Below are 27,301 nucleotides of genomic sequence, written 5' to 3'. Positions count from 1 at the left end.
GCCATGTTGGTTGCTAAGAATCACCTCCCTCTCTTTCATGTGCCTTAGCACAGCTTCCAGGAGGATCAGTTCCATGACCTTCCCCAGCACAGAGCTGAGAATGACAGGTTGGTAGTTCCCTGGGTCATCATTTCTATTCTTCTTAAAAAAAAAAAAGTGATTTAGAAATGGGTGAAATTGCTAAAGGACTGCCAGGACAAGCAGACGCAAGGTTTCCTTCTGTTGGCTGCCTTGGTCCAGAGCTTGCTTTTTCAGGCTTTGCTGTTGCTTGAAGAGGAACTGAAAGAAGCACGTGAATTTTGCTGCTTGGGAACAAAATCTCGTTTTAAAGAATCAGACCAAAACTCTCCATTGCTTTGTAGGTTATTCATATGCAAGAGGCAAAACTCAATACTTAATTGTTCTTTGAGAGTGTGACTTTTACAATAGTGGTATAATGTTTCTTCTAAAGTGCCACTTACTGATTTCTTTTTAAAGTTTACATTTTAAAATGAAATTAGTTGGATTGTAGTCGGCAAAAAGGTAAGGGCAGACATGCAAAACATATTTTAGTCAGTCACGGCTCCTAAAATATTATTTATGCTAAGCTTTGAGATATGCTTTGTCCTTAGGGAGCCAAGATGTTACATATTTTCTTCTTAATCTACTCAGTCTTCAGATTTCACTGCCAGCTGGAACTGAGTATTAGACATTTTCTGTATTGTTATAGAGCTGAATTATTACAGAGATAATTATAATTGAATATTTCAGCATATATTCTGTACTTAATCCATTTAACACACATTAAATGGAGCTCAGGTTGCAGTATCAGGAACAAGTCTCTAATTGTATTAATCTAAAAGATGAAGAAGGTTTGAGGTGAAGCAACTTCAATTAGCAAAGGCAAACTTAGACATAAAAAGATGCAGACTTCTTTTTTCGCTTTATATCACTGTAATGAATCATCTTCTTTCAACATTAAATTTCAGTGTTTCCAGAGTACATTGCTAGTGGCAAACACAAACCCACAAGCTCTTGAAACTTCTGCTTCTGCTTATGCCCTCAGTCTGTCTCTTGCTTTGTGCTTGAGTCCTGTTTCCCTTCTTCACCCTGCGGCTGACAGGAGTACTTCCAGAGGCATGAATGCCCAGTCAAAGGGAGCATTTACTAGGCAAATGAATGCTGGCAAAAAAAATAACAGTTTGTAAGTTTTAAGAAAAGGGCCCCTCCATCTCCCCACTCCTCTGTAATAATGACAGAACATGGGGAATACCCACAGTCCCATTTGTACATCTGGAGCTGCACTCAGTCCTTGGCAGGAATTTTTCCATCATACCTCTGCCGTGACCAAATGTGCCTGAAATTTACTATGACCCCCATCCACATGCACAGCAGGTCTACATCTAAACCTCTGAGGCTATCAAAAGAACTGACAGCTAAAGCTGGGTGGGAGTAATCCCACCCTTTCTGCTCAAAGCTGAAATTAGAGTAACAGACTGTAGAGACACCCAAGTCTTGGTTTGTTCTGTTTCACTTTGGTTTAAACCACAGTTTCAGTAAGTTTTAAATCAAACATTTTACATTCTTTAAAGGTATTTTTCCATGCAGAATAAAAAAGAAGGAAGAAGTGTAGGAAATTTTAGGTCCACTTCACACATTTCTGTAGGCATTCTAGCATTCTTACTGTGTCAGCAGAGCATTAATTTTATTTTTTCATGCCCTCTACCTTGTGAAAACCATGAATCTTACTGTAAACAGAAGTGAGGTACAGATGGCTGTACCATCTCAAACTGTGTGTATACAGATACAGATATGTATATATTAATACAGTGAAGATCAGGATGTGTTCTACCAAAATCTGCAGAAGCCACAGGTTTTTTTTTGGCAAGTGAGTGTCATATGGTTGCAAACTGAGAATCTGGACTGTGTGAAGAAGTCTTACGTGGCAAGGGGCTATAAAGTCACACTCTAAAAGTGAATAATACTGAGTCAATGCCTTTATTCTGTACTCCTTTATTCTCTTTTCTTGCCCTTGCTTATGTCTTTGATAAATGTTCATAATCCCATCTTCTGATGAATTCTTCCCAAGAAAGAGATCTTTCTGTTGTAGCCTTATGACTCATGCTCAGTCATGCCCTGCCCAAACCAGAAAGTAATATAGAAACTGACCTATATGGTCCCTTGACTTCAATGGACCTTGATCCAGGAGTTTGTGTTATAGATATCTACATTAAAATATTAACTTGTTATGGACAGCTCTAACTCAGTGAAAATGAGTAGATAGACAAGTTTTTCTATCTCTGTAAAAAGGGCACTAAGCAAAAATGGGAAAGAGATCCAGACTTTTCCCATGTAACTTAGAATAAAAGTAAAATTATTCATGGAGATTTTTCCCAGGCCTGCTGGTAAAAAGCCATAAAATGATAAAATAGACCCAGGTGAAGGAAATCAAATAAGGAAATCATCAAAGCTAACAGTAAAATATCCTCATTAAGATAATGTACTTAAATGAAGTACATCGCATCATTCTATTGCACTCCTGTGCTCTAATGAAACCATTTCTGCACACATTTTAGTTCACTGCTACTAAAAAGGAAAACGGCCTTTACTGGGTGGCCACGCCCTCTTTGCCACTTTCTTTCTCTCTCTCTCACAGCATTTTCTTAATTCCATCAGTTCACTCTCATTTTTGGTACCTCACCCCTTCACCCTTATTTTTTTTTCCTCAGACTTTTAAGATGATTTCCAGCTGAGACAGATGAGTACTCCACTGCTTTTAGCATTTGGGCATTCTTGTAGAGTCTGGGATTTCTTTGTAACTCATGATTGTTGCTCTGCACTGACTAATACGAGGCACACCCATATTTTCAGAAGTCTACAGTCTCACCAAACAAGCTGTTAATTCAGACTTGACACAAAAAAGTTCATGGCCCTGGAATTTATTTTCTTCTAAAAGTATTTTTAATCAAAGGGCTAGTCTCTCAGCTGGGAATCAGCTGAATTTAATCTGTCAAGGAAATGCATTATCCATTACACCCAGCATCTTTGTACTCACGTTGTATAAAAATAAATAGATACATAAGAAATGAAGTCAATTTTGACACTTTTATTTACTGTGTGCTTTTTCTCAAAATGAATTGAAGAAATCCTTACCTGACACATTGAGATGAGCAGTACCCATTTCATTTTAGATTAGGACAGCAATGTAAAGGACACGAAACAGTAAGATTGTTCACATTTGGAAATGCTATAAAGCTTTACTTATTGTATAAACATTGTAAAATAAAAGTTCCTCACTGTTTGAGCTGTGAATACGTTTTCAGAAATATAACCATATTCTGATTCAATTTAGATTGATAATGAAGGGAATACCCAAGAAGGCTCATCCTGCTTCCCCTTGCTACATCCAAAGTATAGCTGTAAGCACAAAAAAAAGGAAACCCTAGGAATTTAGCTTCTGCAACACTTAATCATATCCAATCACCTCTGCAACACTTGTGGTTAGAGCTCAAACTGGATACATCCTCAACTAATCTATGAGGTAACATAGTCTGTGTGATATAGGCAGATTTCATGCTGTGTGTTACAAATACACAAGCACAAAACTGACATAAAGCTGGCTATTTCTATGAGAATTTGGTTTGAAAGCAAGAACCCTATAGTAAACCTGTTCAGAAGGAACCCTGAGTAAACACTGAACAGCCAGTGTCTTTCATCTGCTAAAAAGCTATTAAGCTGTTAAGAAACACATTCTTAAAATCAAAAATTGTACTGACTGAGCAAAGGAATTGGTGCTGGGACTCCCCACCATAGCCCCTGATACACCTGCTGCTCTCTTGCAGGAGTCAGGGATTTCTGACTAGAAATATCAAGCGAGTTCCTCATGGTAAACCTGTCTCTCTGTGCTGACAGGCTGCATATATTCAGAAAGGTGAAAGATATCCCTCTTTTACCACAGTGAGTAAGTCTGTCCATTAAAACAATTTCTCTTTTTACTTAGTGGATTTAAAACCCTTGGCATGCCTTCAGTGTGAGTTTATTATGATTTCATAGGCAAGCAAGCAAAGAAACAACAAACTGAGCTAACTTCTGAACATCTCTGAAACCACTGGGAGTTTAAGCAAGGAGTTCAGAATGTGACCCTGATGAAAGTCAGTTGCAGCAGCAATGCCAGCTAGCCCCTGGGCCATTGCGCTATCAGTCAAACCAGTGATTGCCCATGCAGGTTCTGTTCCACTCCAGGCCACAGTTCCAGCACCACTCAAACCTGCACTGAGGTCGAGGACATTTCATGTGCATGCAGCCACCTGCAAAACAGCAAAATAATGGTTTTGGTACTTGGAAAACACTTACTGATATTAATCAGCTATTAACAGTTTTAGAATCAACTTTTGTTGGCATTCAATTACTAACCAAGGAAAACAGTAAAAGAGAAATAAAAACCTGAAGACTGCTTCTCCTCAGCTTTCTAAATCTCGTTACTCCCTCTCCTATTAGGATGCAACATGCTGGTGATGTTTGAGGGACTGCAGAAGTAGGAACTGTAGTACTGTCTGACATTTGGAGAGATCGTACAAGGGACACAGAACAGAATGGCTCTAAAAAAACACTCATGGAGGTGTCTGCTCCAGAGTAATCTATGCTAGTACAGTCATGAGCCGAAAGTTAAACTAAAGTTTATATTTTTTAAAATTTTGATTCAACGTTGGAGGGATTTGCAAAGAGTAAATCAGGAGACAGATTTTAATGGCTGACTGCCGATTATATAAAAATGGCATTAGTAATTTAAGTCGACTTGACCTTCTTAATATTTGAAGCAGTCTTTTGATCACATCAATGTTTCCTTTGTGTTAGGTTTCTTACTTGCCCATACTGTGAGAGCAGCTTTAATCTCTCTGCTCACAGCCTTGATGATATGTTTAGTTTGTAATATATAAAACATTAACTTTGTCAAAGGTCATTAAAAAAATGTGCTTCAAATGGAAACTGTGTTGCTCACCACACAAAGAAATCTCTTGTATAATTCAAACAGAACGAAAACCACGCAGTAAGAAGTGCTGAAATGTCATCTCAGCTTGACTCCAGATAGTGATAGGATGTACAAGCAGTGTGTGTTTCCTACTGTACGACCTGCTACCCTTACAAAACCTTTCTCATAAATGCCACTCCAGAAGGTAGAAACAACAGACACAAGAACTGATCTGTTAAAATAGGCCAATCTGCTTCATTTGTCAGAGGGAGAAAACTAGCTGTGATGGCAATGTCTATTCATCATACCAAACATTTTGTATTTATGTAAGAGATGCAATTCACTGGAATTTTCTATCTTATTTAAATGTAAGTGTACTGATGGCCAGCCTCCACAATACATTTTACTTGAAGTTTAGAGTGAATCCCCTCTTACAATTCATATTAAGCCACCACTGGATGAAATGCATCTCAATCCTGATGCAGGAACTAGAGTCTAACAGGCACTCTGTGTCAAGCATGTGTTCTACCTGCTAAGCTACCTCAGTCAAGTTCTCTGCTATACAGGTGCTGAGATAAGCAGTAAGTGTGCAGAGTGCCTCAAGCAGTGTGGACCACAGCTCTGTGAGAACAGCAGTCCTCTGAGAGACACAGATGTGTAATTAAACTCACTCAGACTGACAACAGAGCTGTGGGACAGTGCTTTGCTCTTTCATGTTGGCTCTGCAGAAAAGTTACTGGCACTTAGAAGGATTCTACAATGCCTGTAGAAATACAGGCTCTTGTAGAAAAGTTATGGGCATAAAGAAATACAGCATTGCCACTGCTCCTTGAAAAAAAAGGGCCACTGAAACCTTTGGGGAGGGAAAGCAGAATTATTCTCTTGTGTGGAGTCAGAGCGCTCCTCCCAAATGAGGACTGCTAGCAGATTTCTGCACATAATCACCAGCCTCTTGACACCAGCTGTACTCAGGGAGATGCAAAGTGTTCCTTTCAGTCAGCCCAGAAGCTGGAATGTGCAGTACCTTTTATCAAAGAGGAAAGGAGGCATTGCATTTTTCAAGCTGTGTGCCTTAATTTACGGGAACCACTGAGGTGGGAAGGCACTGGGAAGACACAGGAGCTCAGGGAATTTTAGAGCCACTCAGGGCAGCTGGGCTGACAGTTCATTGTACTGGATTTTTTCAGCATGGCCTGAAGGCTACCTGACTACAGATAAGACTAAGCTGTTCTGCACAATGATCCTCCACAGAATGCCTTCTGCAAGCATGATTTTTACCAGAACACTTGTACACCTTTCTCAACCAGTTCTAGACAGCCAATGGAACCATGGCCTCGCAGCAGCCAGGCCCACTGAGGACCTCCTGTGTTTCTGTGCTTTCAGAGAAGCAAGGAGACTACTGCAGTTCCCAGGAAGTCTTGTCAGTTTGACTTCTCAAGGACATTAATCATTTTTGTTCATACTTGTTAACAAGTTTTCACTAACAAGCAGGCACAAGTTTGGTTTGTAAGCGGTGGTTTGAAAATCTGTCATTTGTGCATGACTACAACTTCTTGGGGAGTACAACTAAACTAAATGCTGAGATACTGTTCTCTTTTGAAAATTTGTTATTTAAAATTGGTGTATATTTTGAGAGAATGCAATTAACAAAGATATTTTGTTAGAAGACATTAGGTGCCTCTTTATCATCTGACTCAGTGAAACATATCAATATCATCACCACGGTATTGTTACATGTGAAACAACGGGCTGCCAGCAGTTTACAAATGTCAGTCTGGAAGCTGGAACATGCAGTACCCATTATCAGAGAAGACAACAAGCACTGCATCTTTCAATCCTCATGCCTTAATTCAAAGAATCACTGAGGTGGGAAGGGACCTTGGGAGATGATCCAACTCAACCTCCTTCTGCTCACAGAAGGGTCAACTAAAGCAGGCTGCTCAGAGTTATGCCCAGTCAGGCTTTGAATGTTTCTTAGAATAGAGACTCCACAGCCAGTCTGTGCAGCCTGTCCTAGTCTTTTTCCATCCTCATGGTGAAAAGCGTTTTCATATACATTTTATCATTGCATTTGGATTTGGGCTCATTGCCTCTTGTCCTTTCACTCCACACTACTGAGAGGAATCTGACTGTGTTCTTTACCACTCTCATCAGGTACTTATGCACACTGGTAAGATTGCCCTCAGCCTTCAGGATGAATAGACCCAACTCTCACAGCTTCTCATGACATGCTCCTTCCTCTAAATTAATCGCCTCTGTAGCCCCTTCACTGGCCTTGCTCTGCTATATCCACTTGTTAAACGGGGAGCTCAGAACTGGATCTTCTACTCCAGACATGTTTCATCAGAGTTGAATAGAGTAGAAAGATCACCTCCTGTGACTTGATGGCTATGCTCCTCCTCATGTAGTCCAGGATACAGTTGCCTTTCTTTGCTGCAAAGGCACTGCTGGCTCATGCTCAGCTTGTATACCAAGACATTCAGGTCCTTTTCTGTAAAGCTTTCCAGCCAGTTGGTCCCCAGCTTGTACTGGTGAATGGAGTTATTTCTCCCCAGGCTCAGGACCTTTGCAGTTACCTTTGTTGAAATTCATGGGGTTCTACTCAGCACATTTTCCAGCCTGTCAAGGTCCTTCTGAATGGCAGCATTACCAACTGGTTCCAGTACACTGAAATATTCCTAGCTTGCTTCTGTGTCATTGGCATTTTGCATTATGAGGCACTTTCTGTCACGGGTCAGGCCGTAAGCAAGGAAAGGTCTGTTCCTGCTTACAATCTGTTTTAAATAATTATTTTCTTTCAGGGAAAAAAAATATAATGGCCTTTGTTTTTATTTTTTGATACACTGGTGGATTTTATAAGCAATTTCCCTAGTTGGAATTATATAATTATATCATAGTGTCAAATAGGGATATTCTATTTATGATGTGTTACAACTGCCTATAAATTAACAATGAAGTTACACAGTGTAGGAGAAAGTAAAGCTCCCAGCACTGCTTCCAGTCTAACCAGAAGGTTTTTCATTTGTGTATTCATATACCATAAGTATGAACAGTCACAATTTCTGTCTATTTGTAACCCAGTTCAACCTTCTGGCTTTCCAGCTCATTTTATAAGCCTGTAAATAACTTTTCTGACCTACTCCTCTGTTCTCTCTCTTTTGCTGCCTACTTTGCTCACTACACTTTGCCAAATCTTATCTCCCCTTCCCACTTCTGAATTCATGCTTTCAATCCTTCTGCTCCTTGTGCTTGAAATCTCCCACTTTCCATCTGCCAGCTACCTTCTTTTTTTTCCTCATACCCCAGATTTCAGGATTTTGTCCTATTTCTACCTCAGTAATATTTCCATAGTATTACTGCTTCAAATGTTTTCTCCTTACAGTTTGCAGTGTTTCATTTAGCATTTTCAAAGTCTCATTTGTATAACTGATGCTGCAAAATGGAGAAGAAATCTCTATACGCAATATTCATACAATACTTAGGTATTTTGATTTTAAGGTATTTTGATTAATTCACCTTAATACAATTAAATCTCGGAACAGCACATTCTACAAAGTGTAGCCTATTTGCTTTTCCTGTTCCCTGCTTTTACCAATCCACTACTAATAGATTACTTTTCACCCTACAGGGAAGACACTGACCAGTGTAAGCAGTTTGTCAGGACTCACATTTTTTCCTCAGACTCGATCTTCTACTGCGGGCATTTCAATGGGTCGAGTTTCATTTCATTTCAACTCAGCCGTATACTGTCTAGACATCTATACCTGATCTAATTCTCCTAAATTCCACTTTCAGATGTGAATATTCTGGACCTCATCAGACTTGTGCTTTGTTTCAGTGTGAGATGAGTTTTGCTCTGTAAATGTCTACTTTTTCCATTCCAAAATGTATACAACTAACTGGGCATTCAGTCATATTAATGCTACAGCCAGTGCAGCATTTTCCTTGTCTATCACATACATGAGTGTTTTGTGAGGCTTAGTCAGTGGCTTCAGAACTAAGTGACTGCTTTCAAGATAACCTAGATAAAGTGGCAGAGAGAACATTCAACGCTTTGTGCCTTTCCTCTCTTGTCATAATAGCATGCATATGCGCGCATGCTCATTCATACATATATATGTTGTAACATTAATTCTACATGACAGTTAAGTACCAGTTATTTAACAAACTTACCATTTTTCTCCACTGGAATATGGCAGTTGGGGCATGGCTTGGTTGTTTTCTTGATTGTTTCTTTAGATGCCTCTTCCCACCGGGCTTGCATGGCTGCATTTTCATCAACTATATATCCCTGCAAAGAGAAACAATTTACACATGAGTGCAAGCTGCATTTTGTATTTTGAAGCAAAAATTCTGCGCCTCTCACAGATTGTTTTCCCGTGGTGGGCACAGCACATACATTGGGTTGGAGCACAGGCTGCCCTCCCTGCTCAGGCTGCAGGAGCTTGAGCCACCTGGGGGAGATTCTGCAGCCAGGTAGAGATTAGGGGCATCCTCCAAATCCCTGCCCAAGCAGCTGCACAGGAGGGCACAGTGGGCACTGGGACGTGATGCAGAGGCACCCAGGCAAGTAAAGCAAAATGTGAAGCTTGGAATCAGGTGAATCCAGCTGAGAACTGACATTTTATACAGGTTTGATATTTGCTTCAGGGGTTAAATCTCTTTTCACAAGAAATGCAAAACACCAAGGCAATGCAATACCTCCAAGCAAGGTTCCTAGAATAAAGCTGTTTTTTTTTTTCCATAATAAAGCATATTCCTTTGTTTCTGTGACAGAGATTTCATTCAAATATAATCTTGTGCACATGTGTAAGGCTTCATAAACTACAGAGAAGAACACAAAGGGAAAGTAACAAAGTCCTGGTGAATAATGAAAGCAGCATCTCCCCAGCTAGAACAACACAGACAGAAAAAGTCATCATGAATAGGGCTGTAAAAGGGACTCCTGTGTTTGTCCTATTTATGAGTGGGATAAAATTACATAATCCACACAAGTGTCCTACTTGGCAATCTCCTACCTAGAATGATAAGACAAGGACAAAAGAGATGGCAGTGCCCTGGGTAATTTCTATCATACAGGATTGGAAATGATGTTCGAAAGTAAACATTGTGTTTTGGTTCCAGCCTTGAAAAGCTGCTGTATCTGCTCATACTGTGTTTTTTGCTTTTCAAGTATGTGGAAAAACAATGACCTTACACTAAATTATATCCTTCATAAAAATTGTTACAGCTTCTTCGTGTTTCTGCCTTCTAGATAACTACAGACCACTCTGTGAATCAACTTGTATTGCATTTATGTGAATTTCTAAGATACTTATTTCTAACAAGTCAGGAAAAAGAAATTGGTCCAACTTTGAAACATGTGATATGACTTTAACTCTGACTGATTTCTACTGAGCTGCTACGGTAAAACACATGACTTTTTGCAGTGTCAGTGAGCAACATGTAGTTGGTTACTTCTTGGCTGGAGTCACCCAAGTTCAGATGGAATAACAAAGAGCAACATCTCAAGAACACTCATCTCATGGTCACTCCATCATGCATCTAAAACTATCAGCCTCTTTTAATCAGAAAACCTTGAAAATGTTTTTATGCTCTCATTTCCTTTGAATTCCTTCCAATTTTATTACTTGATTCAGTCACCTGAGCCCTTTAAACCCTTCTACTGATCCTCACTATTCTCCCATTTGCCAGTATTTCTGATGCAGAGGCAACAAAAGCGAACAAATTTGTCTCAGCTCTATCCTAGAAATGATTTTTACTTTTACCTCTCTGCTTCTGAGTGTGGAGTTAGGCTCTGCACGCTGCTGGGTTATTCAGCAGCATGGCAAATGGTGACATCTGTTGAACGGTGCATTAGGAACTTCTGGGAAATAGAAAATGCAACTCAGGCTAATAGCAAAGAACATAATTTATACTGATCTCACAGCACTTTGATCTTTAAAGAAGGGTGATTTTAGCAAGAGATCTGAGCTAACACAGAGGGGCCTGAACAGAAGGTGTGGAGGGTAGGAATAGCAGTGGGGCCTCAGTTTGCACGGTGACAGAAGGGAGAGGATATTAATATCATCTGATTGCAACAGTGATTAATTATTTAGAATCCATAAATATAAGATGAAAATTGCTATCGCAGCAAAAAACAGAGTAATAGCTATAAGAAAGACCAGATGCAATTTTAATTTTTGTATTCAACTCAGAAGAGCTCCACAGTGGCTCCATTTTTTCCCAAATAGTCACAATCCAAATGATATGATTCAGGACTTAGAGATATATTTTTTCCACATCTTCATGACTTTATTGTGCCATAATAGCAAATGACATTGAGGCAAAATTTCACACACCAGATCGCTAATTGGATTTGTATAAAGATATTTGACCTCAGTTCTAAAAGCAAAGACAAACTTTGGAACACTCAGAAATAATTAAAATAAACAAGTGCAAACTGCATATACACAATTCACTGAGAAAGAAAAAATTGATGACAACAGGAGAGTGAATTATTATATTAATGTTTTCCTTTGCAAAACCTCTGGCATGAAATAGATTCAGCAGCATTTTATTTCCAGGCCATTAGAGCTGAAACATCCCTCTTATGCCTAGTATTGCTGAATGCTGAGTTAAAAAACTTCCTGCTGCAGGAAGCAAATGCAGAAAAATGGTACATTGATAGGACTCTCTCTAATTCATTAAAAAAATCATACCTCCCAGATCTACAAGACTCTAGTGTTCGTGTGCTTTAGATAGTGCTCCACATACAGTGACTGCAAGCATGTGTACTTATCTTCATTTTCTCCTCAAATAATAAAGGAAAAATTATATGGCAGTTCTCCGTTAGCAATATCTATTTGTATCACCTTTGTTCACCCTAAGCTAGCAGACCTCACCTTGACAATGGGATAGTAATAGACCAGAGCTTTCAGCCAGAGGTGGTTCGCACATGCCTGGGCTTGGATTGGAAGCTCTGCAGTACTCTAGGTATGCACCACATGGGACGGGAGACTTTGCTACACTTGTGACGCAGTATGCTCCAGTTCCCCAGTTATTATAGGGTATTTGTCAGAGCATTACTGAAAAGCTACTAGATTCCATCCATTCCACTTTGTGATTTTTTTTCGATTCCAAATTGTTCCGCATATGATGACAAGGAGCAAATACTCATAAATAACAGGAAGCTCCAGATGAGCTGTTGCAAGCATTTTTCAGCCTCCCTTCTTCAATACCTCTTAGTGAGATGGTGAAAGCATTCACCTTGCTATCTCTGGGTCACACTGAAGGATGAAGATTTAATTCTGTTCTGTTCCTATGCTGAGTCTTTTGGAAAAACCAAGAGGGATAAAAAGACCACAGAGACTGCTGAGCCCCACACAACATTACAGGAAAACATGTACATGTAAAGTTCTTCATGCAGTTAACCTACATCAAGCAGTACAGGCACAGAAAGCATGCTCAAACAGAAACAAAGCACCCTGCTTTAAGGTAGCAGCTCATATGGGTAATGGGGCACATGCCACCTTGTCAGTAGAATTACGTAAAGCAATTGAAGTCAGCAACTAAACAGTACCATCCAGAGTAAAAACATGTATGGAACAACTTGTTAAAAACATCAGAAACTTTAGATACATAACGTTAAATTCAGATGCTACCGTATTGTCTTATATAAGCACTCTTCTTTTACAACCATACTTAATTTGCGTAGTACAGATAACATCTGAAAATTGAAAGCCTATGGTTCAAAATAAATATGAAGCTGTAAACACCATGTTGTGCTCAGCTTCGGTGAATGTAGTTGCTGGACTCCTGCTTGTTTGCTGTTGCTGTTTATTTCTACTCTGATACGCAAAAGAGCTGGTCTTGCAGTATTTTAAAAATGTATCCATAGCAGTTTCCTTTTCATTAGAAATACTTTTCCTTCTGTTCGTTCCATAATATTTATATTAACACTGCCTATAATTATTTTGGGCTAGAGCACCAAGCAAAAGCAGACTCATCTTTTGAAATCTGGTCTGCAGGGGTCGGTGACAACCTAACTTCAATTTCTTTTGTTTTCTCAGCTTTTACTGGGCTGTCTTATGAACATGTTTGCATGAAGTAATCTCTTGTCATGTTTACTGATGTTTTTTTATTTAAGTTCTGGGATAAAATAGCATGCATATAGGATACCAGATAGGCTAGAGGAGCTTTGAAAAAAATTGAGTAAATTAAGAGACAAAAATCTTGTAAAGAGAGGTGTACTCATCTATGGGACTAGTGCTCTTATCTAGAAAAAGACTTCGACTAATCAAAACACTAAAATGGTAACTGGAAAGATATCCATCAATGCAGTTATGTTTCATTCACAGGAAAAATAGTGTCAGTACTACTCAGGTCCGGCTACACTCACATCAAGCAGCTTTATGTGAGTCAATTGGCCTGATGTAGCTAGGGAACTCTAATGCAAAAAAGAGCTGGTCTGTGATGGCAGCAAGTAGCTAAAATCCAAGTTCCATGTTATACACGGGGTATTGTGTTTGATATGAGATGAAAGAGATTTTTACTAAATAAAACTAGAGAGTTCCAGTTTGGTGACAATGCACATCAAGATTCTCACACTGCATACTGGGGATGTTCATATCAGAAGATTTATTTAATACAAAACTCAAGCAGCTAGTGGATACTGAATGAGTATTCTAAAGCAGACATCTAGTCTAATACAGGTCATTTCCATGTAACTGTTTTGCACCAGTGGAAGGAAGAATATGCTTTTTCCCATAAGTGGCAACACAGCTGCAACGGACCGTCAGTTTAACCTCTTAAACAAAAGCAGCTTGTCACATCTTTTTAATTTACTCTGGCCCAAAATACGAAAGCTAAATTCTGTCTATATAGTTCCCATCTATTCCTCATAAGACAGGAAGTCAAGATCTACTCTCAGATTTCTTCCAGTGCACCTTTATTTTTAACATAAGAATTCATTTTACAGCATATTTCCGGGTTATAGTTATTTTTCTTGTCCCTTTAATTAGTCATCTGTGAGTTAAAGTGTCCTGTGCCTGACACTGGGAGTGCACCAATTACTGAATCCAAGCCTCAGTTTCTTTTCCCAATGTGTAAGATACCTAAGAAATTGAGCTACATGTACCATTTTTGTACAGCCATGTTTTATTTAACTTTTTAAATTTATCTGATGGGAAAAAAAATCAATAGTCTAATTATAGATGTTCCAGATTTCATACTGTGACTCGAGACTCATTGAAAGATATTTTGTATGAAGCACTTCTCGAGTAGCCTTTTCTTTCACTAAAATGCAGTGAAACAATTCATATTTTTGAGGTCAGTATTTACCATTTAGCATTGCAATTTAATTTCCCCTTTTTTTCCAGTAGAAAAAGGAGCTTACACAAATGGGCCCATGTGAACCTAATGAGATTCAACAAAACTAACAACAAGGTTTTGCACTTGGGTCAGGGAACTGTCAGGTTTGTATACAGGCTGGGAGAAGAACTCCTTGACAGTAGACCTGCTGCAAAGCTCTGCTGAGCCATCAGTGTGCTCTTGCAGCCCAGAAGGCCAACAGTATCCTGGGCTGCATCAGCAGATGGGTGGCAAGCTGGGAGAGGGAGGTGACTGTCCCACTCTGCTCTGCCATTGTGAGGTCCCATCTGGAGTACTGCGTCCAGGCCTGCCCCCACCTCTTGAGAGGAAGGATGTGAACTGTTGGAGCGCGTTCAGAGGAGGGCCATGAAGATGATCAGAGAGCTGGAGCACTCTATGATGAAAAGTTGAGGGAGTTGGGATTGTTTAGCTTGAAGACTACAGGGAGACCTCATTAAGGCCTTCCAATATTTAAAGAGAGATTATAAACAGGAGGGAAATCAACTTTTTACACAAGTAAATAGTGATAGGAAAAGGGAGAATGATTTTAAACTAAAGGAAAGGAGATTTAGATCAGATGTTGAAATGTCAGGGAAGTTTTTCACTAAGTAGGCGGTGAGGCACTAGAACAAGCTGCCCACAAAGGTTGAGGATGCCCCATCCCAGGAAGTGTTCTAGATCAGGTTGGATGGTGCCCTGATCTAGTACTTAATCTAGCAATTGACAGCCCTGCCTGTGACAGGGGGTTTGGAACCTGATGATATTTTGAGGTCTCTTCCAACCCAAGCCATTCTATAATTCTATGATACTGCATGCTTCTCATTTTAACTCTTGGCCATCACACACCATTTCGAATACCACATCTTTTGTCTTCTACTGTTCTAAAAGCAGTATGGAAAGTTTGCTGTAATAGTGAATAAACAATTGCGTAAGTGATATTTGTAGTATTCTACAGCAAAAACACAAAACATCAATAACCAAGAGCTGATTCAGAAGTCACATACCCATGGAGTCTAATGTAATACATGTTTTCCCTACCAATTCACCCTTCACTGAATTTTCAAAGAAAAAATTTACTACTTTAAAATAATACATAGGTTGCTCTGCAAGTAACGCCTCCTATTTATTTCCATCAAAATTACAACAGATACAAAAAGCACATCGACACTACTTGCTTGAGCAAATTCTCAGCCACAAAAACTATTCTTCAACATAGTCACTATTGTTAGCCATGCATTTTTCACCAGCAATGAACAAGAGCCAGCATGCCTCACTTGCAAAAATCTGCACGAGTGACAGTGACCCACTGTCTCTACTGCTGCTACTGAAATGCACTACGCACTGCCTCACTGTGCTCACATTCACTTACAATACTGTAAGAAATACATTGCATTAAACCTATTTTCATGAAGTGTTAGCTTAATATTTAGTATTTTACCATTACAGTGATTCAGCTAAGGATTTTCTGTGAGTGCCTTTGTTTGCAAATTCTACATTAGAATTAAATTTTGAAATAGCTCCTGTTTACAGTGAGCCAATATGTTTTTCTGCATAACTACAGAGAACTGCCACCTACACAGAGACCAGCCTTCACAATTCTTTGTGCATGCTGGAAATCTACAGCAAAAACATCACAAGAGATAAGACAGATGTTCAGTGATTGGGAAGGGAAATCTAGCAAGACACAGCTGAGTATTTTATACCACCTACTGGCAATTTAAAGATCTGCATACATGAGGCAATGGGAGGAAACAAAGCGTGGTTCACTTCCAACCCAAGTGAGATGGGAGGCTTTCCAGGAACAACAACAAAAAAAACTTCAGCAAAGTGCCAGATGATGTTACAGGCTTTCCTGGATGTTAGTGCGCTTGGGTATGTTTTCATGCTACACCTGTGCAAGCACAGAGCCACTAAGAGCACTTCTGAGAAGTTATCAGATGGCTCTGCTTCAGAGCTTATCACTTGCTTGAAGGTGTATGACCGAGCTAGGTCTGAATCCTGCAACTGCAGTCAGGATCCAGGTAGCATGTACTGATGAACTGGATCAGATCTGGAAAAAAATGTACTTCCAAGCTGCTACTTCAACTGCATCTCAGTTGAGGAACTGAACTAATTGTGGTTTGTCCTGAGAGGCTCCTGGGCTGACAGGAGTTCTAGGTAAGTCATATACTGCCAGTACAAGAAAAACAGTTGACATCTGGATCCTGCAACAACTGTTGGTGCATAGTAAAAATTGGGACCCAAGCAACAAGCAACTGAGGTTTGGTTCGAAAAAGGCAGGTCTGGGGACTAGAAGTCTAGTAGGTCAGTCAGGCAGGACTTGCTCTTAGTGAAGCCATGCTGGTTAGCTTGTATGATCCCTCTCTCTTCTATGTACCTTAGCATAGCTCCATGGTCTTTTCCTGCATGGAGGTGAGGCTGACAGGTCAGAATCTGGGTTGTCCTTTCTACCCTTCTTAAAAATGGGTGCTCTGTTACCTTTTTTCCAGTCACCAGGGACCTCATCCAACTGCCATGACTTTTTAAGTATCATTGAGAGTGGACTGGTGACTACATCAGCTAATTTACTTAGCAGTCTGAAAGGCATGTCATCCAGACCTATACACTTACGAATGTTCAGGTTCTGTAGACGAACTTGATGTTTGCTTACAGTGGGATGGACATTGCTTCCCTAGTCCTCACCCTCCGACCCATGTGCTTGAGGGGTGTATGAAGAGCAGTTGTCAGTGAAGAATGAGGCAAAAAAAGTTGTTGAATAAGTCCTACATAACACCAGAGAAACATCAGAAACTTTGCGTATCCATAATTTTAACTATCACAGAATCATAGAATGGCTTAGGTTGAAGGTGACCTTAAAGATTATCAATTTCCAGCCCCTCTATTGCAGGCAGGGCTGCCAACCACCAGATCAGGCTGTCCAGGGCCTCACCCAATCTGGCCCTGAATGCCTCCAGTGATGGGCAACCTATTCCAGCATCTCACCATCCTCTGAGAAAAAAATTTCTTCTTAATGTCTAACTTAGATTTCTTCCCTTTTAGTTTAAAACCATTCCCCTTGTCCTATCACTATTTACATGTGTAAAAAGTTGATTTCCCTCTTGTTTATAATCTTCCTTTAAATGCTGGAAGGCCATAGTGATGGACCCTTGGGGGTCACCACTTGTGACAGAACCGTTGACAACAACCCTCTGGCTAAGACCATCCAACCAATTATTTATCCACCTAATAGCCCAGCCTTCAAATCCATATCTCTCTAATTTAGAGATAAGGATGTTGTGGGAGACCATGTCAAAGGCCTTGCATAAGTCCAGGTAGACTAAATTTGAACGGTAAGTCCCGCTGTTATTGTAAATGGACTAAAAATAGTTCTTTGATTAGCTTGTTAATATTTTGATAAGACTGACAATAAAATCTTGACTTTGCACACGTAGTGAACCTAATCTAAAATGAGCACCTTCAGTGGGGAGCAAGATTTTTTCTGTTTAAGAAAATGGCAGACAATCACACAACCCATTCTATAACTTATGTAACGGCAAATGTTAATTTGTAGCTGCATCAACACCTAAATATTTATGTTTAGTGCTGTATTTTCCTGAATCACACAGTTTGCAGGGCTGGGGCTGCTAGAACTAGCTAAGCAGCAGTTCAGGCTGGGAGACTAAGAGTACATATGACTTGATAGGATTTTAATAGTTAAGCTTGGAGCAGAAGGGACCACTTGGCAAGTTTTAAGAAATCAGCCACCAGGGATGTTTTATGCAGGCTTAGGTTTACAGCAGTTGTTCTGCTAGTGTTAGTGGTAAAAATCAACCTGTTCAGAAGGGTTTTGTGCCACTTTAGCTAGTCTAATTTTAAGTTGTGGATTTAGAAAGGAAGTTGGTTTATGGCTGGATTCCCTCTATATATGAGTGAGGTTAAAAGGAGTCAGGAAGCTTGGTTTTGTGGTGTAGGTAGCAGGTGCTATGCAGTTATTTCTAAGTCTAAATCTGGCTGGAGTCACCTTTATTGAACCACTGATTCCATCATACACACTGTGCCTTTGAATCCATCAAACATGATTACTTCTCACATCCTAATTTTCAAATAGCCCTAAAAAACTGCAGTGTTTTTAAAAGAAAGCTTGTCAATCGAAGTTGGCTCAGGTATATTTTTTCCCCTAGAATTATGTAACCTATGCATTAAGATAAGAAATAACCAGTACATTCTTAGGATGAGTTTTCAACAGGAGATCAGAGCTAAAAATGGAAACGTCTGTAGAAAAGAGGACATTTTTTCCATCCCAATAGACCATACAATATCTGCACACAGATATGTAAGACCTTAATATACCAGTATTTAATGCTAGCTTATTCTCTGCATTCCCATTGCTGGATTTCTCTTTTTCTATCCTAAACAACAAGCAGGGAGGTGTGCAGTGCCAGGCCTCATGCTTCCCTGTTCCTGGTGAAGCAGGGGAATGGCATGGGCAGTCCCCAGGCAGCAGATGGCTCTCTTGGTGCTCTGACATAGGGACAACAAGAGCATGCTTTGAGTGGCAGCACAGCTCTTCTCACTCTCAATGTTGTCATCAATCCTTGCCCACCCATTTTTTTCCACAATAGCACTTTTTGGCTTTGCTTCAAGTTCTTTTCCACTCCTCATGATCCCCTACATTCATAGCCACCATACTGACTTAGGCCTAAACCTATCTACAGTGTTTCCTCTTATACTTGAAATGTCAAGACATGCAGGTGAGTGTAGAAACACTAAGGAAAGGGAAGATTCCTTTTACTATTATAGCCGCCAGGAGATAAAATAAAATCTGTATTTTTCTGATAGAAGATATTTTCCCAAGACTACTCATCCTATGATCTTGTGATCTATCAGTTCTGGAGCAGAATGGTTTGGTGACTGCATGTGTGGTTGACACTTAAATCTGACTAGTAGCTATTGTGGCAATAAGATATGTTTGTAAAATAAATGAAATGGAAAGGATTCTGACTAGGGGAAAGGGTGAGAGTCAAAATGGAGGAACGGAAGCCCTAAAAGGCAACCCTGGAAATGTATTATTCCTAACTAGACAGACATGGTCAAAGTTATCACAGTCTGAAAAATAGTACAATAATAGCAAATTCTCAAAAGCTCTCACACACAGAATTCTGCCTCAAAGAGGACAAAAAGGACAAAAGCAGAAAATACAGGTGGATAAATATTTAAATCAATCTCAGTGAAACAGATGAAACAGTCCCACATGCAACTCCTTCCACATAGGCTTTGTGAATGTTTTGTATGCATTATACACTTGTGATGTATGCAAGACAATTTTTGTCTGATGCAATTCAGCTGAAATGAGCATCTCACCAGCACTTTGGCTGGTGCTGCTTTAGCTAGCTCCCAGTCAGCTCAACTGTTTGCTAGAAGCGAGTGAAAACATTTCTTTGGTAGCACATCACCACCTTGTGGAGAAGTTTGATCAGTGCATCTCACCTTCTAAGAACAGGAAGGGTGATCTAAGTCAATTGTGTTCAACACAAGTTAGTCTGAATGAATTTTGAGTAGTCTGTAATCTTCTGTGTACTGGGGAACAGATTTGCACAGCTAAAAGAGATATTCTGACACCATTTAACTATTCTTGGAACAGCTTTTTCAAGAGCACTGGAAGTTTTTCATGAGCAGATAAAATGTTCACTTTACACTGAAACATCAATAATAATCAACTTCCCTAAGCTAACAGGTCTAACTGGGTACAGTTCCTGTGTGAGAGTTGGGATCAGATGGATGTAGCACTCACACTATTATCAGGAGAAGCTAGAGCAATATGCAAGTCTTTAAAATAAACCACTTCTTCCTATGGTCTTCTAACTTTAGCCAGCATGAAAATTACACAAGCTCTAATTTTCAATGACTCAAAATTGTTGAAGTACTTTGTACAGTGACATAAATAGCATGGTGGATATAAGGTGCACTATTCATGTTCAATTTCTAGCTCTGCATAATTTGAGTAAGATCTTGAGCTTTGTTCTTTACTTTACCAAGTTATTGGATACTTTAACTTAAGAATCTTCCAATGTCTTTGTTGAAGCTGTTTTGTTTGTACATAGATGTGAATGGGAGCTGGAACACTTTTCTAAGGCTGCTGCAAACAAAACAAGCTTATTCTTCGTGGAGGACAGCTAAGCTGCTCCTTGTCACAAAGTAATGTGAATGCCAGAAGTATACAAATGGCTTCAAAAGGGGGCTCCACAAATTTAAGGAATAAAAATTCGCTGTTGGCTGCTAAATACAAAATTCTATACGTGAATCATAAGTCTCTAGAAGCTGGGAAAATATTCAGAGAATGAAGCATGATTATACTCATCCACTCCTCTTTAGACATCAGTAACTGAGAGCTGTCAGAGACAGGGCTCTGGGCTAGATGGATTTTGAGTCTCCTACTATACACCACTTGCAGGGCACTGGAGGCAGATGTCCTGCTTGCTAGGATACAGTCTGTTTAATTTTGTCTTGATGAGCATTGGTTCTTTTTTATAAAGTAGAGGAGCTTCACTAAGAAAAGTTAAACATCTCTACATGGGTCATAGCATTGTCTCCAAAGTATAGTAAATGAATCATCGTATGGTAACTGATGGGAAAGGTTCCCTACGGGTTCCTAGCTCCATCTCAGTCCCTGCATTCAAAGAGTGAGGCCCAGATGCCAGCTTAAGACAAAGCCTGCCTGTAGGTGCTGACAGGAGCTGTGCATGTGTAGCTGAGAGCTGGCTGCACACCCTGTCAGCACCTGCTTACAATCCTGCATCTGCTGTGTTGAACTGCCTGAGGCCTGGGTTAGCTTTACCTCTTAACATCAAGCATGCCAGACATCTGAATTTCAGTGTTTTATTTCCTAGAAGACCAGCCTGGCCATCAAGCAGTGAGATATTTAGATACTTAGGGGGAACCTCTCCTGTTTCTTGTTGCTGTTGTTGTTTGTTTTGTTTTAAACAACTGTGACTGATTAGTCATGGAGAGCAGGGAAACTTCAGTCACTTCAATCTCAAACAGAAATGCCAGGAGAGAAAAACAGTTTCCTGTCCAGGGCTATAGCTACAATAGTCACAACATTATGGAACAGCCTAGAGTAATTATCACCTAACAGCTTCTAGCCTAGGCAACCTATTTTTTATTTCTCTAAGCTAAAACATAAATTATCAACAGCACTTTCTCCCACAGGCTCTATAAAAACCCTGTTATTCAGTCCAAACCCACAATGATTTCCTGGCTGGTGCACTGAATATAAGCTGCAAGGCAGCAAGACTAAAGAAAGCCTTTCAGAGGTGTTCACATTAAATAGAGACAGCCCCAGAAGCCCATTGGGAAGGGCTTTTCTTTATCAACTGATGGCAGACCTCTGTATGCTCCTGACAACTCAGTTGCTCTGTCAATCAAAGCAACTGAAATCTACCACAAAGTCAATCCCAATGGCCAGAGCAATTCATCATGAACATAATTGTTTTGGCTTAGGATTATAATTAGGATCAACTTAACAAATGTCACTCTTGCTGGGCAAAGGAGAATGACCAAGATGCAATGAGTTGTGGGTATCTCTACCTTCTGGGCCACAGCTCCCTGTGTGCTGAGGAAAGAGCTGCATTCCTCTTCATGGTATTCTTCTTTACATTCACGGCAGAACACAAACTGGAAAACAAACCAAAACAGAGAAATGGTAAAAACACATTAGGGATGCAGACAGCAGATTACAACCGTGAAGAATCATGTAGCAGACGATCTCTTGGCCTCCTCATCCCATTAAATTCCCATAATCCTCCAAATTGTGCATCTCATGATACAATCTGATCATTAACATGACAATTTTGCAGTTATTATCATACACTTCTTCGGTGAAATAAAATAAATGCCATTATTAAAAATGAGATTTTGCTACACTGGCAGTTTAGGGACAAAATCATACTAGCTACTTCTCAGTGTATTTCTGCTGTAACAAAATCTATACAAGAAGGGTGGTGGCTGAAACAGGCAGCTCTGCTTTATAGTGTTTGCTAAAGGAAGCAGCCTATTCGTATTTCTGAGTTAAATGAACTCTCTATGGAAAACTTACTGAATTTACTAGGAGATGATCACTTCGTAGAAGTTATATAAAACACCATTTTCTAGAAAATTATACCCTTGCCATGGACTTTTATAGATTGGTTTAAGAAGTCCACAGTCAGAATGCAACGATAAGTTACTTAGCATGGGTTTTAAGGGATTCCCTCTAGACCCTTGTTAGATTTCTAGCAACTGTTCTGATTTCATCTTCCTTCAGTAACATTTTTTTTACATAAGAGTTCATTCTTTTGCAGATGCATAAAACAATTGCTCCTCTCTCAGTTTGAGCTGCCTCTCCTACCCAAACTGCTTCATATGTATCACATTCAATGCCTTTTTTTAAACTCTAAAATGAAGATATCTGTCTTGACATGTGTCAAAATCTTTGACTCATCACTGCTGCATTAAATTCTGTGTCCTTGCAGGTAAGAGGAAAAGTCAATAATATAAAATGAGTCTCTCTTTTGCTATTTTAAAGCCACACTGTCTTGATGCCAGTCTAGACTCTGAAAGATCTCTCAGCAGTAAGCTGTTCTGACCGGTATTATAAGCAAGACTGATAAAACAGCCTTGATTTTTAGATACAGAGCTGCATTCGCTTGTCATGAATAAAGGATATCAGGAGAACATGACACTGGGACATTTGTCTGACACAAATTCCATCTTTTCCAATTTCATTTTGAAGTCTTTCAAGCCTTATTGTCACTTTTCTAAGAACTACTGAAAATTGTATTTCATTGTCATGCTAATGAAATGATGCTTTTATGAAAAGCAGCATTGTGCAATTCCAAAAGGGTTGAGTCTATTATTCAAAAAGCCAGGGAAATTTGGAATGAAGAAATGGAATGAATGCTCTACCTTCCAAAAGTATCGAATCAAATCACTTGCTCGCTCTCCTGCCACTTCTCTCACTATTTTGTCACTGATTTAAAATGTTTTCTTTACTCCACCTGACATTGATCTCTTAATTCCTATGTGCTTCTTAGAAAACAGTAACAAGGAAGGCACTTCTGCAAGGTATGCTAGATGAAAGGTTGCACTATTATAATACACACTATCATGCAATTACAACAATTTGCACTTAGAAGTTTTTCTTTTCTGTTGAACATTGTCCAAGCATGTAGAGACGTACTCTCTCTGAATATCTAATATCTCCAAGATTTGTTATCACTTAGCAACTGAAGTTATGGCCAGGCTTAACTGTACCTCTTTGGGTATGTCCTATTCTCTTTTTCCTTCCAGAATTTATTTCTTATGAATATGTCAGACTGAAAACATTTGTCTGAAAGGGCTTTGTATACAGTCGCACTATCACTGCATGATCACAGAATGCCTCAGCTTCCTTTATTCTCTCCTATCTCCTAAAATTGCAGTTTTAAACATTTCATAAATATTAAAAAGGAGGATGTATTGAAGAAAGATTGAAAGAAACAAAATAAAACCAGGACATATATATTGCGAAGGTATTTCAGCTGCCTCACAATGTAGTTTAGGAAGTGTTGCTATTTATTACAACAATAAAACCCATAATCTCATTCTGTGTTATTTAAGGATGTGAAATGCATTTTCTCACTAAAGAGACCACTTTCTATTCTTACATTTAAACAAAAACCCTTCAAGAGTGGGATCAATGTGTTTACCAGCATTTTCCTCAGAGGCTTGCTCTAGTGGAAGTGTGCGTAAGTGTGTAAACTGAACTCTCCACTAACCACTCTGCATCTTGCAAGTAAGCCCGTGAATGACCCTGTCACATGCTTGTGATGAGACAAAGCTTGATTTTTTTTTGTTGAGCCAGGATACTCTTTTCACATCTGATTAGATAATGGATGAGATGTAAAATCAGTTCCGTGGCAAAAGAACACCCTGGAGGCTGATCGGTTTGTCAGAATAAATAGGCATCTCCCAACAGAAACACATTAAGCACTCCCTTTTATATGGCAAAGCATGCATCATAAAGAAAACGCACCTCATTTACAACAAAGAGCAGTCTGTGCTAGCTCCATTCATTTTTTACATTCGAACATGAAAAATACAATAAACTTTCAGTCATAAAATACAGCAACCGCAAAAATGCTGTCATTTAACTTGTATTTTCTGGCTTGATTAATACTAACTCTGTTATTTTACCCTTGGAAATAAAAAGATCTAAGTTGTTCACTCAGGATTTAACACTTTTGCATATGTTTAATATTACGTGTTTAAAAATTACTGTAAGTAGTGCAGTTACTAACAAAAGTCACACTTTCTTTCCCTTTATTTACTGAAAAACTCTAGATTACTATGATTACAGATTACTATGATACTGACAAACTGTTCAAGAACAGTGTATTTAGCACTTACTATTGTTACCCTTGAAAGATTCTTCAGTTGTAGAACAGCTAGCACAAAGAATAAATCCCAAAGGTCCTAAACCTACCCTTTAGGCTTATGCATTAAAATGAGGATTAGCAGGAAAATTCCCACAGCACTTAAGGGATTTGGGCACTGGAAATTAATATAACCTGTGTGCATGCTATTACAGGCTTTGGAATATCTGCAAAAATGTATGGATAGGTCCAAGAAACCCTGAATCCAAATGACCTCAAAAGCGCAGGTATTAAAAATCTCAACAGGGATCCAGATGCTGTTTTTAAAATTCTCCCATCTCTATAATCATGCAAACAAAAGGTAAAATCAGTCCAAACTCTGTTCAGTTGAAGGGAACTTGCACCCCAGAGGTGACCTGTGCAAAGTGCCATAACTGGTGCTGGAAGAAACACTGGATGATGAAGCTGAGCTATAGACAGAGTTATTCCTGATCAAGCCATGTATAAAGTTTCAAATCTGGAAGAGAGAGCAGAATGTAGCTCTTATTTTAGAGAAAAAGGAATTTGTCATTTATATTCTGAGCTGTTTGTTTTGTTTTGTTTTTTTTTTGGAAACAGGATTTTTGCCTTTTTCAAAGATTTGCTTTCTTTTGTATTACACATCATAACTCTCATTTTCTTGCCTACTGCATATGTCTCAATTTTCATTTTGAGCACTGATAATATCTCCCTATAATGCTTGTGAAGTATTCCTGCTAAAACAAGATTTCTTCCAACTTCAATTCAATACTCCCATTCTTATCCCTACACAAAGCTTCAAGTTTTGGCTCCCTACTGTTACTTTTAGGTTACTTCTCAACTGAAGGCTCCTTTTCGTTCACACTTTCACCTTCTCTTGAGTCTACAACAAAACAATGGCAATTTTGCTGAGCTAGTCATAGCTGAGGTTTAAGCTGCAGCACTATGGGTGCACTGTTAGGGGCTTCAGTGTACTGAACTCAAGTGTGCACCCAGATTTCTTACCAGACTTGTGCAGTCTATACTGACCTTTGGGCTGCCAAGTTTTCCCTCTGACATCCACTGCTATTAGCTAGACAGAGTACAGACTGCGTGTGACGTACGGCTTGGCCAAAACAAACATTCAAGTCCAGGGAAGACCCATTAATGCCTCTACTACAGTGTTCTTATGGCCCTTCAAAATCACTCTCAAGAACTGCATCTAATTTCTACTTTGACTCTTTCTGCATTCAGCTTCCAGCTACTACTTTCTGCCCACATTTCTCAAGTAAAACAGTCTTTCAGTATTTCCTATATTCTTCTTGTGAAAGTACTTACGTATTGTAATCATTATACTTCTGAATTTTCTTCAACATAGCAGAGAAACTCCGAAGTTCCCTTTCTCTCTCCCCATCCCCAAGTAATATTCATGGCACTTTTCTGGGGACTGGCTTTTGTCATTAATTATATCTGGCTAATCTTTGTGTTGTTGCAGTGCTGTATCAGTGGAATCTTTGTATTTATTCTGGGTCACTGTCAAGTGTTGAATTGTGACAGGTTTCCTATCAGTCCCTATTGAATTCTGCTAGCAATACTCTGCTGATCATGGACTACTTTCTGTGATCTGACAGTTTTTAAACCTCAGGACCCTGCCCAGTGATGCATGCATACTCTGCCAGCTGACAGTGACGAGACAATGCTGCTGCATACATCCTAAACATTTCAGCTAGAACTCAGTCCCCTCAAAACCTTTATGGATATATCACACTGGTGATTTCCTTATAAGAACATTCTGTAGTTTGAAGTTTTTGTGTAATTACTTTTTTTTTTAATCTAACTTGTAATCTTATCATAGAATGAAATCTGATATGACCTATTGTCATGGCAAATATGCTGACAACCAGCCTTATCAAAATTGTTTTTCTTCTCTGTTCTTCTGCATCTTTTCTTGATTTTCCTTTACTCATTCAGTGCTGGCTGTCTCAGCCAATCACTACAGATGACAATCAGGAAAATTAAAGCTAGTGAATGAAGGCAAGATCAACACCCTGACCGTAGCATAAAACTAGAAGGCAAGAGAGGCAAAGGTCTCTCAAAACTATGACCGTATGAACAAAGAATTACAGATCCATCATCTTCCATTTAAAATGCAGAGATCACTACTTTTATTTTGCTTTTCCAGGAAAACATGTATTTCAGGAAATTGATCTTCAAAATCCCCACACACTCCTTTCTCTAAAATCAAGTCCCCCCAGACTTCTAAACAAAAGAGAGGAGCACTACGTTACAATTACAATTCAAGCTAAAGGTGAAATAAACCACAGGTGACAGCAGTTAGCTTCATTATTTAAAGAGCTGTCAGAAAATGCATCATGTGCAATGCTACTGTAATAGAAGTTTAAAGTAATTTTAAAAGGAATACACAGGAAGCAATGCATAAACAAAGACATGTGGAATTAGGTACACTCATTTTTATGCGTTTTAACATGTTTTTTGTTATATATTATACACCAAAGCAAAAAATCTATCATTCTATGATACTTGTGTGGCTTTGAACTTCAGAGCATTGGAGTACATTGGAACTGCAAGTAAACCTCACCCTACTCCCATGAAGCAACAAAGCTCTACTATTTCT

The 27,301-nt window shown here is 39.2% G+C and overlaps 1 protein-coding gene across 1 annotated transcript in view; it reads right to left on the bottom strand.

Moving 5' to 3' along the window:
- Window positions 1-3,065: 3,065 nt before the first annotated feature.
- The window catches only part of PRKN (parkin RBR E3 ubiquitin protein ligase), a 121,686-nt gene continuing 97,450 nt past the window's right edge, over window positions 3,066-27,301 (bottom strand). Inside the window, exons 3-5 of the mRNA XM_010707212.3 lie at window positions 21,866-21,952; window positions 9,122-9,239; window positions 3,066-4,286 (exon numbers count right to left, since the gene is read on the bottom strand). Of these exons, the coding sequence (XP_010705514.2) occupies window positions 4,177-4,286; window positions 9,122-9,239; window positions 21,866-21,952 (315 nt within the window). The 3' untranslated portion in view covers window positions 3,066-4,176. The remainder of the gene's footprint in view (window positions 4,287-9,121; window positions 9,240-21,865; window positions 21,953-27,301) is intronic.

This window comes from Meleagris gallopavo, chromosome 2 (genome assembly GCF_000146605.3).
Source record: "Meleagris gallopavo isolate NT-WF06-2002-E0010 breed Aviagen turkey brand Nicholas breeding stock chromosome 2, Turkey_5.1, whole genome shotgun sequence".
NCBI lineage: Eukaryota > Metazoa > Chordata > Aves > Galliformes > Phasianidae > Meleagris > Meleagris gallopavo.
Note: the sequence above shows the minus strand (reverse complement) of the source record. Positions and strands in the feature narration are given on the sequence as shown.